The 17,190-nt window shown below is 41.0% G+C and overlaps 1 protein-coding gene across 1 annotated transcript in view; it reads right to left on the reverse strand.

Moving 5' to 3' along the window:
• Nucleotides 1-3,161: 3,161 nt before the first annotated feature.
• Nucleotides 3,162-17,190, reverse strand: part of ATRNL1 (attractin like 1) — a 749,151-nt gene continuing 735,122 nt past the window's right edge. The window contains exon 29 of the mRNA XM_055118743.1: nucleotides 3,162-7,281. Coding sequence (XP_054974718.1) covers nucleotides 7,157-7,281 — 125 coding nt within the window. The 3' untranslated portion in view covers nucleotides 3,162-7,156. The remainder of the gene's footprint in view (nucleotides 7,282-17,190) is intronic.

The raw sequence follows: 17,190 nt of genomic DNA on the forward strand, positions 1-17,190 counted from the left end.
ACGGTCGACCCTGGTTTGAAACTCTGAAACTCTGGGCCCCTAAGCACCATCAGAAGTGACCCTCGAGGGTAGAACTAGTAGGAGAAACTGAGCACCGCTTAGTGTGTCCTTCCCGACAAAATAAACCACCAAAGGAAAAAAAAATACAGAAAAATGTAAGAACCTGTTAATATTTGCTATATATAAAATGACTCTTCAAAGTTGAGGATGGTGATATTCAAACTATACAACAAGCATTGTAAAATTCCTGAAAGGCACAATTCTGAATCCCCAGGTAACACATCATCAATTAATCATTTGGGAACTTTGGCACATATATGTGCTTTATTGTTACCAAAATAAAACAATGGCATAACTCATTGCATGTGCTTTACTGTATTTAACCTTTACTGCTTTAGAATCAAAGAAGAAAACATGATTTAACTCACATCTACTTATATGAGCAACAAAAACTATCACAACTCCTAGGTGAGGTAGTGAGTTCTTGTATCCCAGTTTACTTAGACGTGGTTGAAACAACTGGTTTAAGACATTTAGCATTATGCTTTTATTACATCTCATTAAAAGATGGCATTTACCTTCTTATTAAATCCCATGTGTATCCCTACATAAGACTTAGTCTGGAACCATTGACCAGAGAGTCCTATATTTAAATTATCTCTCAGCATCAAGGTCCAGGGAAGCACAAGGAGCTGCCTGCAAGAATCTGCTGGCTCTTCTTCTCGGTGAGTGTTCTAGAGTAGATTTGTCTATTAACCAATGCGCAGTCCATTGAGAGGATCTAATGCTTCAACAGCTCATTGGCCTAAGTGAAAATTCCACTTCTGCTGAAAGGAAGTGATCAAACCTTTAGAGGGTGACTAGAACGAATTCTGTAGTGGTCTTTGTGAGGGTTGGTTTCTTGCCCAGTTAGCCCCATAACAGATCCCTCCAGGGAGAAGAAATGGTTTCTGAACAAAGAATGGGATTCTTGTGAGCGGGGGGGGGGGGGGGGGGTCATGTGTGCAGTTTGTAAAAGCAGGAATGAAATTATGATGCAGTATACCTGAGGAAGCAGAAGAATCATCAACCTTGCTGCTTTCAGAGGACTGGAGAAAGGAAAATCCCCACCCAATGTGGCTATGCTGGCTAGGCCAAGCACATTCGCCGGGGGACTGCAATCGGTCATGGCAAACGGGATATTCATTCTACTTGGCGAGACTATTCCCTGCTGAGAGTTCGAAGTCCGGGTACATCTAAAAATCATCATCTCTGAGGAGAAAGGGTTTCCTTATCAGTTATAGGCTGGTGGGCTAGCTGGAGGGGAGAAGAGTTCTAAGGAGCTAAATGCCAAGCAAAGAGGAAAGCCCACTGGTATTGGAGGAGGAGTTGGTATCCCAGGCCTGCAGTTTAGAGCTGAAAGAATTTTACCTGCCCCGCCTTTGGCCACTCATGGGTGATTTCTACGAAGAACCTCTCCAGGAAAGAGAACAGTCATCTTGGAGATGAAATTCTCAAATCTCTGGATAAGCCATTGATGTGCCATCAAGATACTGAAAAATCCAGTAGTTTCTTGTTGTTGTTGTTAAGAAAATGGGACTCAGGTATACAACAATGATCCACTTTTCAAACACACATTTATCTGGGCCCCTCCCAAAGTGTCTATCTCTTTTCTAAAGCTTCTGGGAGATTCCATCATGCTGCTTCCCAGGCTTAAGCTGTTTTCATCCTAGTCTCTTCTTTGGCCTCACCTTGGGGTGAGGGAGGGCTGCCTGGAGGAGATTAAGATGGCATCCTCCAGGGCAAACCAGGAGACCATTCTCGAGGGTATGCCTCAGGTTAGGAGACAGAGGGCCTGCCTGAAGTCTGAGTTCAAGAAAGACCACAGACCTTTCTGTGAGACTGGGGAGAGGAGAGGTTTATTAGAGAGCCCAGGACAACTCACAAAGACTAGACCACCAAGACAGCCACAGAAATGAAGAAGCCAACATTTGGCAGGTTTTCAGACTTCCTAGAAAATTCCTCAGCTAGTCTGCAGCTGTGCCAGTCAGAGAAAGGAGACTGTTCTTTCATTGCAGTTGAAAACCCTTGATTGGGCACAGACCTGGGTGATAGCTGGCATCCTGCACACTGTTCCTTGGGGCTTCCGTCTTCCATGCTCTGGGACGTCTTCAGTGCTCAGCACACCAAAGAGAATATAGAGAAGAAGTGGCCAAAAATGGGTGACTGAGTGACTGGAGAAGAAAAAGGTATTTTAAATGAGGTAAGTCAATGACACAAATTGTATAATCCTTCTTTCTGGTGGGTATTTTTGAGGGGTTGAGTGCTTGTTCCTGTGTGCTCTTTAGAAGATGAAAGATAATAAAACTGCATATGGGAGTGTGTGCTGAGAGAGTCAATATTTTTATTTGGTAATCATTTTTTAAATTCCTGATTAATATCACACTGTATCATAAGATATTGGCCTCTTAAAGCAGGGCTGAGCTTTTGTACAATCTGTTTTAACACCGGCATGCATACCTTTATACACATATACTGGGTCTGATTAGTAATTTAAAGTTTTGAGGACATGAATATGGTAAATGTATACTACAATGAAAGCTTTGTGGTAACAGATATAATATGGCTTGTCTTCCTTGGGAAATTACTGAGAGCATTTTAAATTAGAACGATCATTTTGTGATTTGATACTATTCTTCCAACTGTAGATAAAAAGTCGTTTTTCTTCTTAGAACAGTGCTTCCATAATTTGCCTCAGCATATACTAAGAACTAAAGTTCTTATTAAGCATATTAATTTCCCACGTCCAGTTCACTCCATTCTGAATTTCAATCTCTACAAACACAGGTGGAAATCTACATGAACCCACTAGGTCTTATGGTTAAATAAGCTTTAAACTCACCTGTGTAAGTGGCAAATGTGCTTTAGAGGATGATTTTTTTTTAAGTGTAGGTGGGTAAAATTTTTTTCATTTGGTCAATTTGAATTTTTAAAAAACTTTGATGTAAAACACTTTGGAACCAGTCTTATGGGCAGTGACAAAAAGATGACCAGCAGATATTATCTGAACTTGAGAATGGCAACTGATTGCCCTGTCTAAATTCACAAAGTCATAATTTTAGAATTACTCTATTAAAACTATATATACATATTTTTTGAAGCAGTCAAAGCCTCGCTGTATCTAAATGTCAAAATGTTTTTATTTTAGAAACTTTATATTCTACAAAGATAGGAGCTTATTCATTATTTGCATGACGTCTTTCTTTCCAAAACATTACCTGGCTTTTACTTATGGTGAAAAGACGAATGAAACAAAATCAACCGATGGATTCATAAAACAGTGGCAGAAAGAGTGGCAGGGCCTGGTGGCTCTGTGCTTGCTAAGTCTCTGGTACCTGTGCTCTACCGCTCTGAGGTGGGCTGTGACCTACTGATTATCTTCTCACTCGAGGCAGCTCTGCACCCTAAATACCACAATCTGCCCTCAGTGATGGGAAATCTTAGGTTTCAAATGGTTAAGTGTTGCTCAGAATCCCATAGCTCAAGGCCCGTTCCAAAGTCTGTCCTGAGGTCTACCCACAACTTTACACGGTAATAATCCTATAGGGAAGAGGGACACCTCTGTCTATGGAGACCCAAGGGAAACGAGGCATTGGGCAGTACAGTAAGCATTGAGGACATATTTAAATACTCCAATTTGACGTTTTCCCATGAAACATTATGGTGACGTGCACACCTCTTCTATGATTATTACAATAAATTTCCATTTGAAAGCAGTGATGAGAATCAAAATCTTCTTACAATTTATGAAATTGATTGGGGTAACCAATTGATAACCAGGACACCTGGTTATCAGCTCTGAAGAAAACATTTTGCTAGGCCCTTTACAGATGTTAATTGATGATTTATGTTCCCTCCTTCCAAGGCCGGGTATGCTTAGCTCAGACAAGTGGTGACTTTCAAGTTTTATCCCACTATCTCCTCGACCAGGGAGCCCTTCTGGGTGGAGTGCTGGCACAGGGCCTTGGGGCCCTGTTTGAAGAGAGCCTGTTTCTATCTCTAAGGGCAGGGGATTTGGCCAGGGTCTCAGACTGGCTGCTGAGACCCCAACACCCATGCATCTCTTTCAACAAGAATTTTCCAGTGCAGTGTTCCCCAATTAATATTAAAACCTCATTATATTTACCACAACCCCCATTTCCATCGCTGTCTGTCACTGTCATCCCGTGCTCATCGATTTGCTTGAGCGGGCACCAGTAACGTCTCCATTTTGAGACTTGTTGTTACTGTTTTTGGCATATTGAATACGCCACGGGTTGCTTGCCAGGCTCTGCCGTGCGGGCGAGATACTCTCAGGAGGGGCGGAGGAATCGAACACAGTTTGGCTGCGTGCAAGGCAAACGCCCTGCCGCTATGCTATATCACTCCAGCCCTTCCTTATTGGGAAGAATAAGAAAACTTACTCTCAAAAAGGCTTCTGAACTAAAGTCATTCTGAACAAAAAAGTAAAGTAAAAAAAAAAAAGTAAAAAGTAAAAAAAAAAAACAACAAAACACCACCATAATGCTAGGTTTTCAAGAAATTCAGTCACTAACTCCTGAAAAATGTCTGTATATACCTGTGATTTGATTTAAAAAAGAAAAGAAAGAAAAGGATAAAAGAAAAGGAAAGATAAGAGTCAAGTGTAAAGTGTTTGGAAAGTTGGAGGAGTGGGAAGGGAAGGAACATGACACAGATTCTAAGTCATGATCCCTAAGGGCTTTTAAATCTTCTGCCCTAGAGGGTAAAGAATTTCACTGCTAGTAAAAAGCTTTGATAAGTCAAGAAGATACTGCATAATTAGTCACAGAGCTAGCTATATTTGGCCCAGAAAGGTATAGGATGACTTTAACTTCACATTGCTTTCTGTCCCTTAATTTTCTAAAATTCAAGTTTTCCAGTTTGAACCCAGGGGATGAAGCCTGACAACTCTTTTACAGTAATACTGTTTTCTGCGTGTCTCTGAAAATAGAGCTGAAGTAGATTTTCACATACGACTCGACATGCTTTGTGTTTCTGTTATATAACCTCGCTTTCATGACAACTGGTAAGAGAATTCAACTAATTGGGGAATTGTTTATTTTTAAAATGATTTATACTTTTGTAATCACCAGTTTTGCCGATTTATTTTCCCAGGAGAATAATCAACATTAAATAGTTCAAAAAGAAGCTAATAAAATTAGTTGATTGCTTTTAGGAGATGTTTTACAAATGTTGCTCCCCCCTTTTTTTTGAAGAAAGAATATACTAAAGGGAAATAAAATCAACCAGCTCCACTCCTCCCGCAAAGCCCACAGGTTTTAGATAAAATTACTCTAAGAATTAGTCTTATTTTTAATACATGTAAAATAGCAAAACCATCATGCCAACATAAGGAATATATACTATAATTCATAAGATCCTAATTACCAAAACAATGACATAGGAATGGTTTAGATGCAACCTAGCAATCTTATATACGATGCAACTACATATTGTATGATCATTCCTGTTATATATTACATTCGAATCTCATCAAATTAAGCTGCCTATGGATAAATGGCATTATGAAATTAACATTTAATATCACAATGGGGTCATATTCCGCTACTGCACAACCATAGCATGCGGGAAACTATGCATTAGCTGTAAACAGTGAAGTGTCATCTTCCTCCAGAAATCCAAAGAACATGAAAAGTCCATAGATAGTACTAAACATCAATTATATTTAAGTGATCTTCATATTGCAAAAATATCATATCATATACGGAAGTTTTAGATCTCCTGCCATGGCTCTGATTGTAGCCTATAGCCATTTGGAAGTAAAGAAACTCCCCTTCCAAATATCTTTCATGCTCTGAAGCTCCTCAACTATTGTCGTTATTAGGACACAAATGATTGTATGTTTCAATGTGAAAGTTGTTTAATATCATTCTTCCTTTCTACCATTAGCCAGTTATGAGTCATTAAGAATATTCTGAATTTGGAAAACAATGCGTTTATTCTTAAACTGGAGACTTTGTCTCCTGGAATCAACGCATTCATGTCAGAGGAATAAAAATACTGTGGATGCTTTTCTCTCCACATTGTCTAAATGAAAGAGCTGGCAGGAGTGAACCTGGGTATAATTTGGGAGGCAGTGCCTCTAAAAATTTCTCATAACACCTTTGAACAGTAGATAAAATCTAGCAGTGAGGAGAGAAATATCAAAGGCGTTCATGGATGGGTTCTTATGAGAATGCAAGTGGATCACTGAGGTCTGATCCAGTGATTTGGAGGCAATTAAAAACTACCATCTTGGAAAGAGACTTGGGCATACTCTCAAAATGACTTCCGCTCTATTTAGGTTTGCGGTTTTAGGAGCTTGCTTTTTGGAAGGAGGGGAGTGACTGATTGCTGGACAGGCTCTTCCATGCTCTATCAGCTCTGATAATGAGTTAGGCAGTTGGCATGGACTACAGGAATGTCCTCTTCACTCAGAATTCTAATAAACCTCCTGTGAAGTCGCACATACCATTCATCCAAATGGGCTAATTTGGGCCTGCATTCCAGCTATGTGGAAAATTGTCACATTCTCTGACGGAGTTTGGGACATGAGAGTCATGTGAGACATTGAAATACATTACCTACATTCTATGAAATCAAAATCTTGCTTTTACATTTATACCGAGATAAAATAGCATTGAAACCCATTGCCATTTGTTAATTTCCCATTCACTTCCCATTAAATATACAAGAGGTTTAAGTTTATGTGTATGAGGCAAAAACTGTACAATTCTCCTCATTCAGGCATTATAAAATGTCTCTCTTTAAAGTCTTGGGATATAAACAATTTGGTTTATACGAATTACATATCTTTCATCTGCATTAAGAAACAATATACATCTTTTTTCTAGAGTAATTTAATATTACCTACGATAAGCCTAAGAGAGTCATAAAAACTGACTTCATTGCCGGTGACCATCAATACTGTTACTTCTAGAAAACTTGTGAGCATTCTTTGGCCACTTGGGTCATGACCCATTTGGAGGGAGCTGGACTCGGTCCTGCGGTCCGTACATGGGCTGGCCTCCATCAGAGCCGAGGCCAGAGACCAGCTTTAGAGGAAGCCACCCGCAAAGTCAAATACTCTGAAAGAGCCGGGCACAGTTTCTGCTTCTCAGACACAAGTTCCCTGACGTGTTGAGAGGTGATGCTTTCGATTTCTGACTCCCGAAGTCTTGTCTTTATTCTCTGAAGGCTTCTGTTGTGAAATATCTACGAGGGCACTGGCAATCGCGAGACCTGGAAGAGAAGAAAAAAGGCGCTTAAATAAATGCTTGGCGGGACATTTCGGGGCCAGGGACAAACTGTGCAGAATCTGAGCAGACAAAAGTCTTAAAAACAATCAAAGGAACTGGAGTATCATCGGCAGAGTATCAACACCAAAGGAGATGTCTAGTTATCAAATTAAAAGAATATTGTTCTTCCATCCTGTTTGATTTTATGCTTGACAAGAACGTTTGGCAAGATGTTCAGGAGTTCTAAAGGCTTCAAATTTGAACACACAATGGCTCCATCAGAAACCCTCATTTATCATAGCGACACATAAATCATTTTTGCTTCTGTTGAGACCAAAACAATTTTGGAGTTAAAAAAAAAGTTTCAAAAGAGACGGAGAAACCAGATTGCTTAAGAAGAGGTTACTGAAGTACTTGTGGTTCATTTCTCTTTTCCATGGTTTTGGAAACTGGGCTGTAACCGGAGGTAAAACTGATCTCTGAGACTTCAGGCCTTCTCCATGGTGCCAGAGGGAGGCTCTCTTATAGCATCTTTTCCTACATAAAGGATCACTGAACTCTTTTCTTCTTGCAGGTCACTTTATTCTAGGGAAAGTTCAAACATGGGAGGGCAAGAACATGGCTCCAGAGATTTATGAACAGAGAGAAAAAGAAATAAAGAAGAGAAGCAAAATTGTAAGAGGAAGGAGAATTCACCTAGCACAGCACTGCCAAGAGGGAGAACAGGGCTCAAAGGGTCTGTGAAAAGGCCCAAATAGAATGCAAGTAAGTTTTGTCACAGAGATCCTTTCATTTCCCCAAGAAGGTTTTAATGACCTTTTAGTTCTTTTCATAGCTAATAGAAAACTTCAAGTTGGGCAGAGAAGAAGGGGTGAGAGGAGGCAGGCGAGGAGACCTCAGTCCCAGGTTCAAGTTGCTCAGCAATGACAAGAGATGAACAGGCTTACAAGGGAAGCATCCAATAAACTATATGCAGGCGCCCACAATGGTCTGGGCTCATTTATGGACCACGGAGTTTGTGGCCCACCTTGACTATACCTACTGGTGCATTGCAAAACAGAAGAGAAGGTATACGAGGAGGGAAATTCATGAGAAATGACATCATCACACTATCTGCTACACTAATTACACCCGTCAATGTCCAATCTGAAAGCCTTACCCTCTCAAGGTTATTGTTAAGCCAATCTGCTCTTTTAGGATATTAGTTACTTCCCTGATTTCTTAGAAACCATGCAGGCTCAAACCTTCAATGTTTATTTTTTGTCTTCTTTTTGGGGTTTAGGGACCACACCTGGTGGTGCTCAGGGGTTACTCTAGGTGTACTCTGGAATGAGCCCTGGGAATACTCCGGGGACCACATGTGACACTGGGACCTAGAGTCAGCTGATTGCAAGGTAGGCCTCTTAACCCACTGCACTATTTCTCCAGCTTTGAAGTTAGAATAAAAATTGCTTTCTTGACCTTTGAAGAGCAGTCACGAATGGCTAAAGTGTCCAAGAGAGATGCTTTTACCACTTTGCTGGGGGAAATAATTATGTTCTTATTTCTTTAAGAGGAGCTAGACCACTTGTTTTGCTCACAGACCATGGCTGGGTTAAGAGTTCAGTTCAGGCAGACCTTGTTTCTGCATCTCTCCTGGCATGCTTCCGTCATAACTTACGTTATGTTACTTAATCCTTGGCTCATCTCATCCAGAAACAGCCAAAGAAGATGATAATATATGTCTCCTTTAAAGTAGACAGAGAACACTTAGACTGATTTCAGGGATCACAGCCTCCAAATATGAAATCATGTTATTCATTAAACCACTGTATGACCTACTGCAAAGGAGCTCCGGAAAACAATGTTTTTCTATTTACAGAAATGTTTTTCTCACAAGAGATATAGCACCCAAGGAGGAGTAAACAGTTTGTATTGCCAAACAGGAAATACTAATCCCAAACTGACACTGTATCTGTGTATTTGGGGGGTATGTGAAGTCCAGAGCCTAATTAGTGTCTTTCATAGCACATCCTGGGCTTACTAATGATTTGTGGGCTTGGAAACACTCAGTGGAAAATAGGAAATCTAAAACCATATTCAATTCTTAATTTAGAAACAAACCTGCAAATCAGGGTTATTTTTTATTTTACTGCTTTTTTTCCTTTTCCAGGAAAATGGAACCATCAATGCCTTTTCAGGTTACATAAATGGCAATGTGCAAGGAGACGTTTTGTCTTTTCCTGGGGCGGTGAGATGTGAGGGTCCTTTCAGCAACCAACCAGAGAAAAGGTTGCTCAGTCCTTATGTTCTCCCTGGATTAGATGATGTTTAGATTCATACTGAAGCTTTATAGTTTCTGGACCACATAGTTGGTTGGCCCACCATAAGCCATTACGATTTATGAATATTACAACTCAACAATCATAACTGCACAGGGGTGTGTGCATCTTACTTATCATGTGTGTGTGCTGAGTGTTTAATTTTTATTACTCTTCTCATTTCTTCATGTCTTAATAGGAGAACTGAAACACTACCACCACCAACCATCACTCAGCAGCTGATCGGCTGTCTTTCAACCTACAACCAGCTCGCGGAACACAGGACTGAGCAAGAGAGACAAGGTCCCCAACTTCCTGAATTACACTGCATGTGAGATGCTCATTAATAAAGAGCCTGAGAAATTAAGGTAATTTCTTTCCTTGCCCTTTAGCATACTCTGTTACTGTAGGGAGCCTAATTTATTTTTTAATTGATATCGAGGAAAGTCCAGTCTGTAGCTTTTTTTAAAATATATTTTATAAAGTAGTTCACAATATTTTATTACATTTAGTATTTAAACAACAATTCCACCTTTCGTACCCATGCAGACCCCAATTCCTGTCCCAAAGCAGAACCAAAATAATATATTTTTGTGTTGCTTGTTATGAAAAACCACTGAAAATGCTACAAAAAGTATCCTTAGAGGAAAGAGTGTGAAGATTGTTGTATTTCACCCAAGGGCCATTAAGTCCTTCTATAAGAGATCACTTGGGGGACAGAGTCTCTTGCCCCTGCACCTGGCTGTCTTTAAAGGGGCCCCTTGAAGGGGCCTGGTTGAGTTTCCCTCACCACCCCGAGCAGAGCCCCAGCAGCAGCAGACCTCCAGAACCCAGCCACAGCCATGCTCAAGGCCATTCTGCACATGCTTGGATGAGCCTCACGTATGAAGGAACTGGCAGAGGAACCCAGGTGTGCGGGACCTGGGGCTGAGATCTCCAAGCCTGCTAGGATCAGGACTGGGCCTCTTCCACCCAGATCCCCCATTTTCCATTAGCTAGGCAGTCACACCCAGAAACTGCCCCCTCAGCGTTATGTAATCCCATCAACAGCCAACATCCAGAGACTATAAAACCAAGCTCTTGGAAGCGCGAGGCTGCATCATGTGACATCTTATAGCCTAGTTCTCCCTCTCGGAGAACCTGGCAAGCTACCGAGAGTATCCTGCCCGCACATGAGCACATGAGATCCTGGCAAGCTCCCTGTGGTGTATTCATATGCCAAAAACAGTAACAATGATGGGTCTCATTTCCCTGGCCCTGAAAGAGCCTCTAATGCAGCACCATTGGGAAGGACGAGTAAAGAGAGGCTGCTAAAATCTCAGGGCTAGGACAAATAGAAACGTTACTAGGCCCACTCGAGCAAATCGATGATCATCAGGATGACAGTGATACAGTGATAAGAGATCACTAACATGTTGTTTAAGATTGAGCCTTGTGTGGTTTTTATATTTATTTATATATATATCTGTAAAAATATATAATTTCCTCTAGGATTGGTTACCTCCTACTTTGAACCCCATCAAATGTGGTGTGGTACTCTTGGAGTATGGGTAGGGTGTGTCCTATGAAGTGTAACGAGGCCACATTCCAAGAATAGGTTCATGGGTGAGGCTCAGCCTGAGCATGTGGAGAGCAGCTATGAGCCTGGTGGTGGGGACAGTGGAGTTCTGGGGCTTTTGGCTGCCAGGGCTGGGTCCCTCGGGATGGAGAGGGATCTCACCCCCCACCCCCGGGCGTCCTGAGTGAAACAGCCTGGCAAGGGGTCTGGTGGCATGGTGACGAGATTATCTGGTGCCAGCCAGAGGTAACACTTGTTTGCCAGTGAGAGACTGAGTACATGGGTCAGACCATACATGAGAAAAGAATTCTAGCCTTCCAGCACCAGCAACCTGCTCCGAAAACAATCCCTTTTCTACAATAATCCATCCCTGATGGGGGCCGTGAGCTCAGATCTGGAGGAATCAAACTGTTCTCTAGGAATAACCTGGGGGTCAGATCACTGACCTTGTAACAAGGGGTCTCAGACTTGGAGAATTACTGACAGCTTCCCTGATATTTTTGATCCTGCTTTGGGCCAACAAGTCACCACAGAGCCCCATCCACCAAAAGAGGGGCCTTCCTTTCCTGGCCCCTTATCTTTAGCCTTGAATCAGGCAGCCTGAAGCCTTCACACACACACACACACACACACACACACACAAACACACCTTGGGCCCCTATCAAAGAACAGTAAGTGGGAGTTCTGGTTGTAGAGCAAGTTCTGGGCAAACAGCTTGAGAACTTCCCTGAATTAACAACAAACACTAACCCAGCACCGGGAACGTGACTGAGTGGCTTAGTCTCTGTCTTGAAGGTGTGAGGCACCAAGTGTGATCCCCATCACTGCTCCACACAGCCAAGTGTGATCTTCAGATCCCTGGGTGCCACAAGGAAGTGTGCACAGTCCTGGGCACATCACAAGCAAGAGTGTGATCTCAGACATCAAAATAGCAAGAGAAATCTGTCATCTGTCACATGATCATCTTTCGGTACCTATATTGCAAACCATAATGCCTAAAAGGAGGAAGGGAGGGACAGACAAAGGGGGAGGGAGGGAAGGAGGGGGAGAAGAAAGGAAGGAGTGAGAGAGAGAGAGAGCGAGTGAGTGAGAGAGAGAGAGAACTGCCATAGAGACAGAAAGTCTGGAGGTTTGTGGAAGGAAAACTGGGGATATTGGTGGTGGGAAAATGTATGCTGGGGAAGGGTTGGGTGTTGGAACATTTTATGAGTGAAACCCAATCATGAACAACTTTGCAACTGTGATTCTCACACTGTTTCAATAAAACAAACAAATAAATAAAAACCACTTAGAAATAAAATCACTTTTGGACATGGAGGTTGGGGACCCCCAAGCAATGCTCATGGCCCTAGCCTCCCTCCTAGCAATTCATGGTGAATGGTTTGTTGCAAGGGCCAGAGAGCGTTTTGGTGCTCTGGTCCTTTGGTGATGGGGGTTATCTGGACCAAACCTGGTGATAACTCAGGGACTTCCAGGGCTGCACAGGGCAATGCCTAAAAGACCAGATGGTGTTAGATCGAACTAGGGTGATAGTGTGCAAGGCATTTGCCTTAACTCTGACCCCCAAATCTTCACCCCAAATTGAGGTAAAGGCTTTCTTTGGGATTAGATGTCCTGGGAACATTTCCAGGTAGGAGTTGTTCTGGTTAGCACCCAACATCCCCATGAGGGGGGAGGCAGGCCTTCTCCCCACAGGCAGAGCACGGGGCACATGCGGCTCACCATCAGAGTTCCATTAAAACCAGGTCGCTCCAGAAGATTATTTTTCAAAACGTCACACAAATCATCCTATGCAACCTCACTTACTGTGCTCTCTAGGCCTCGCATAGTTTCTTGTTATCGAAGCAATATAATTAAGTAGGAGAACAATTCATTATTTTAGACTGGTGGTCTAAAGGAATTTCATTTACCACGTCAAGATGAGGCACAGAAGCTGCAGGCTAGCAGAATTTACATCAAAATACGCTGGGGGATGCAATACAATTGCAGGGGCTTCAATATTTATTGTAAGCCTTACGTGCTTTATCCTTTTTGCACTTTGAGTTCTTAAATACCAGACATTTGGACATTCCAAACAGGAATTAGAGATGGCTTCAAAAAGTCCAAAGCACTGTTCATTTCCTATTCGTTTCCATGGCCACTTGGCGTTGCTGAGTGAAACTGGCTGTCAGAGAACATCTTAGTAGTGGCTCTGGGTCACTCAGCCCAGGGCCAGCTGGGAAGGATGCTGCCTCTTTAGGAACCATGCAGATATGGGCATGATTTAGAAGCGTTTAGTCGTTACTAATTTGAATACCAAATAGCAGATATAAATGGACTACACTCGCACGTGACAGGGACAAATGGAGATGTTGCTGGCGCCCGCTCGAGCAAATCGAAGATCAACGGGTTGACAAGTGATTTAAGTGACAATTTGGATACCAAGAGCTATCACGAAGAATCAAATAAGCAGATGCGCCAAAAACATCTACCCAAGGGCAGGGAATGAAGGTCAGCGGTGGAGAACTTGCCTTCCACATGTGAGGCCTTGGGAATGAGTGCAAAGGGGTGTAACCCAGATCCCAGATTCTAGAAAAAAACAAACAAACAAGTATCTGCATTGTAAAATAGGAAATCTCTGTTTCCCTATTGACACATGCAGATATGCCCTAAAGAGAAAGCAATATAATTGACTAATCACTGTTTAAGTGGTAAGCTGCAACCAGTGGTTCTCTGGTCTTACTCCTGGAACTGACACAGAATTACACCTGTGGGACTTCAGGAATCCTATGCAGTGCCAAGGACTGAACCCAGGCTGGCTGCTTGCAAGGCAAAAGCCTCACCCACCCTGCTGTCTCTCCAGCCCTGTAAATACATCTTCTTAAGCCACTAAATCTGCAATGAACACTACCACAAAGAAACATGGGACATTCCATTGTCGTTAGTAAAAACTCTAGACTCATAAAGGCAGTGAGTTGGTATTAGTAGACTCCAGCAGTAACAACCTAATCACAAAATTACTGATGTGTGTTTTTTCACAATTATGCAAACAATTAATAAGTACAGTAATAAAATACTGCACATCAAATGAAATTGCCTTGGAAAGAACATTCTTGCTTGATATATCAACATACTACCAGCATTGTACATTGGAACAAAGCCTCAGAAAAAGTCATTCATTTTGAAATGCTTGCCTCCCAAGTCTGCGTAAAAGCAGTCACCACTATATATTTTAATTTTCCAGGAAAACAGCTTCATTAGGCGTGAAAGGTTAATTGAAGGTTTAAGTAGAGCTCAGGGATCAGTGTGGGGGTCTGTGGTGAATTCACAGCCTGTTTCAGGAAGACTTGAATGAGAGCTGTAAACTGTTTGCCCTGCTGAAATGTTTTACTACCTCATTTACTATCTGTCTTCTTTTACGGCTTGTATTTGTAGTTCTTCTAAACCTTTAATGGCTACAGTTTTATTTCACTGTAATCAGATTTAAATGGAAATACCATGCTGGGATGTTTAAGTGTTTTCCTTCTGATTGTATATAGCTACATATTACTGATCAGAGTCTTGGCCATCCCTCGCATGATGAAGAAAGTGACTTTGGGAAACTTGGATCTTACACAGAGGCTAGTGACGGTGCAGACTTAACATTCCACGCGGCCACCTCTGCCAATGTGCAACTAGGGCTGGATGCATAATTAGAAAATATGCATTTCCATTTTAATTTATCTGCTGGAAGGCCAGCACCACTGAAGTCATTATTAGGCAAAGCTCCAAAGGTTACATTATTGAATAAAAATTAAAATACTTCAAGTGCTGAAGACAGTAGAATGACAAATGGACTAGTCAGTCACATTTGTCTGAAGGTTTAAAGAATTGTTTCTCCTTCCCTGCTGAAAGCCAATGACACTCTGGATGTCAGGGTTTGAGCACCAACAATAACTGCATCCTGGTTATAAAATTTGGCTTGGCCTTTAGCACATAATAATATTTTAAAATTTCATTTAGAGATGTGTGTGCAAGTTATAGAAAATGTGATCCTTCTCCAGGACCAGAGATGACAGTTTGTGTTATATTGCTGAGCATTTCCCACATTTCAAAAGAGCAGTTCTCTCATTGGCTAGAGGGTACTGAGTAAATCACTACTGATACTGTTTCAAGTCACCATTTAATTGCAAACCCTTGTGACTCTTAACAAGTAAATCCTCTCTTATGCCTTATCAATTCTAATTTCAATTACATAGTAGGAAATTTTCCAGGTTCATTTAAACTATTCTAATTCTTTTCTCTTTTTCTAACTATGTAAATTACAAGAATTAGCCTTGCAGAGACCTGACCTTTCCGTGTTGTTAGGTGAATTTCCATTAAGAATTTCCTCTTTTTAAGACAAATGAGGAATTTCAATTTTTTTTTCATTAAAAAAATCTGATATATGATAAACTCTCATTTTGAGTTCTAATCCTCCTGAATTTAGGTTCATTAATATGTGTGATACTCTTGAAGGTAGTGAACTATGAGATTTTGTAACAATGTCTATACTTTATTCTTCATTAGAAACACTGTAGTTTAGCATTTCTACTAGTAAAAGGCCATTGTTGCTTTAAATTAAAATGTCACTAAATGTTAAAGTATTTTATAAACTACTGAATAGTGCCAATTTCAACACAAAAGACTCAATTTTATCATCAAAATCTTCATTTTTATAAATGAGTGAATTTATAAAATATATAATTTTTAATAATTATAAATTTAAAGTTTATAACACTTTAAATCAGTAGGAAACATTCAAAATATTGAGCCCTCAAGATTTTGCCTCTATTCATTCATTCTTTCATTCACTTGCTCAAAACCCACCAAGCCAATCATGTTTAATTTCAAATAAGGAACAAAATTTGACAGAGAGATGGACTTACAGACAGATCAATCTGGAGCAACACTGTCCGAAAAGTAAGATTGTATTTAGTCTTCAGGTCAGAATTATTTGAATACCTTGGACAATACAATGACAAACTTGCTTATGAAAAGAAAGATGACTGCCTACTTATTGGGGAATATAAAAAAGTAGAAAATAATGGTGGTACAATGGAAGAATTAAAATATTCACTGGAGAGAGCATTGCTGAGAACAATATTGCTTTTTATTACTGTAAATAGTATCACTATTTTTTTAATCCAATATTCAAAGTTACAAAATGCTTTTATATTATCTAGGTTGTTCCTCAAGACTATTCCTTTGAAGTGGGTCAAGAAGCTATTTTTACCCTGGCTTCACAGATGGCCAAAATGAGGCATGGAGTGATTAAATGACTCTCACAGCTGGTGGCAGTGGTAGGACCTGAACCCAGAACTCCCAGACCTTTTCACTTGTATACTGTTCACCTTAGAGACATGAAAAGGAAATGCTGCTTTGGCACAAATAACTAACACATCGTTTGGAGCCAAAAAAGAAAACGACACAAAAATTGGTACGAATGTAAAATCAGTTATAATTATGATATTAGGTATTAGTCAATGTGTGTGGTAATGAAACAAAAATAATAACGATGTATTTAAAAATATAACCCTCCTGCTGACAGTTATTGGATCTCACTACATCTGCAAGGCATTGCCCTTCACTACACGGACGCCTGGTTTTTATCCACTTATGCAGACAGGAGTGGGGAAAAAAAATGAAGGTCAGATGGATACACTTATACTGAAGTCCTACTGCAGGCAGGACTTAAGTTGGTTGGTCTCAAAGAGTCACTGCCAAATAGCATCAAGCTAGCCAAAGGCGGAAGAGCTCCTAGATTTGCTATCAATGCACAGACACATTAAAGGCAGTCAACATAAGGCGTGAGGGAAAGCAAGGTCTCTGAGGTGGGTGTGGCAGTTGAAGAGCACCAAAGGAGTGCGGACTAGCTAGGGTTGAAAGACAGCTGTCAAGCTAAGAACGCTGGTGTGGAGGGTATAGTGTCTTCTGGGTAGAGAGAGGGTGGGGACATATTCCAGAGAGACAAAGTATATCTGGACCTTAGGTCATTTTAGAAAAAAGTTAAGACCTAGTTTTAAAACAGGAGCAGTTCTACTTTGCAACAACAAAC

The sequence above is a fragment of the Sorex araneus genome, chromosome 11, assembly GCF_027595985.1.
Source record: "Sorex araneus isolate mSorAra2 chromosome 11, mSorAra2.pri, whole genome shotgun sequence".
NCBI classification, from domain to species: Eukaryota; Metazoa; Chordata; class Mammalia; order Eulipotyphla; family Soricidae; genus Sorex; species Sorex araneus.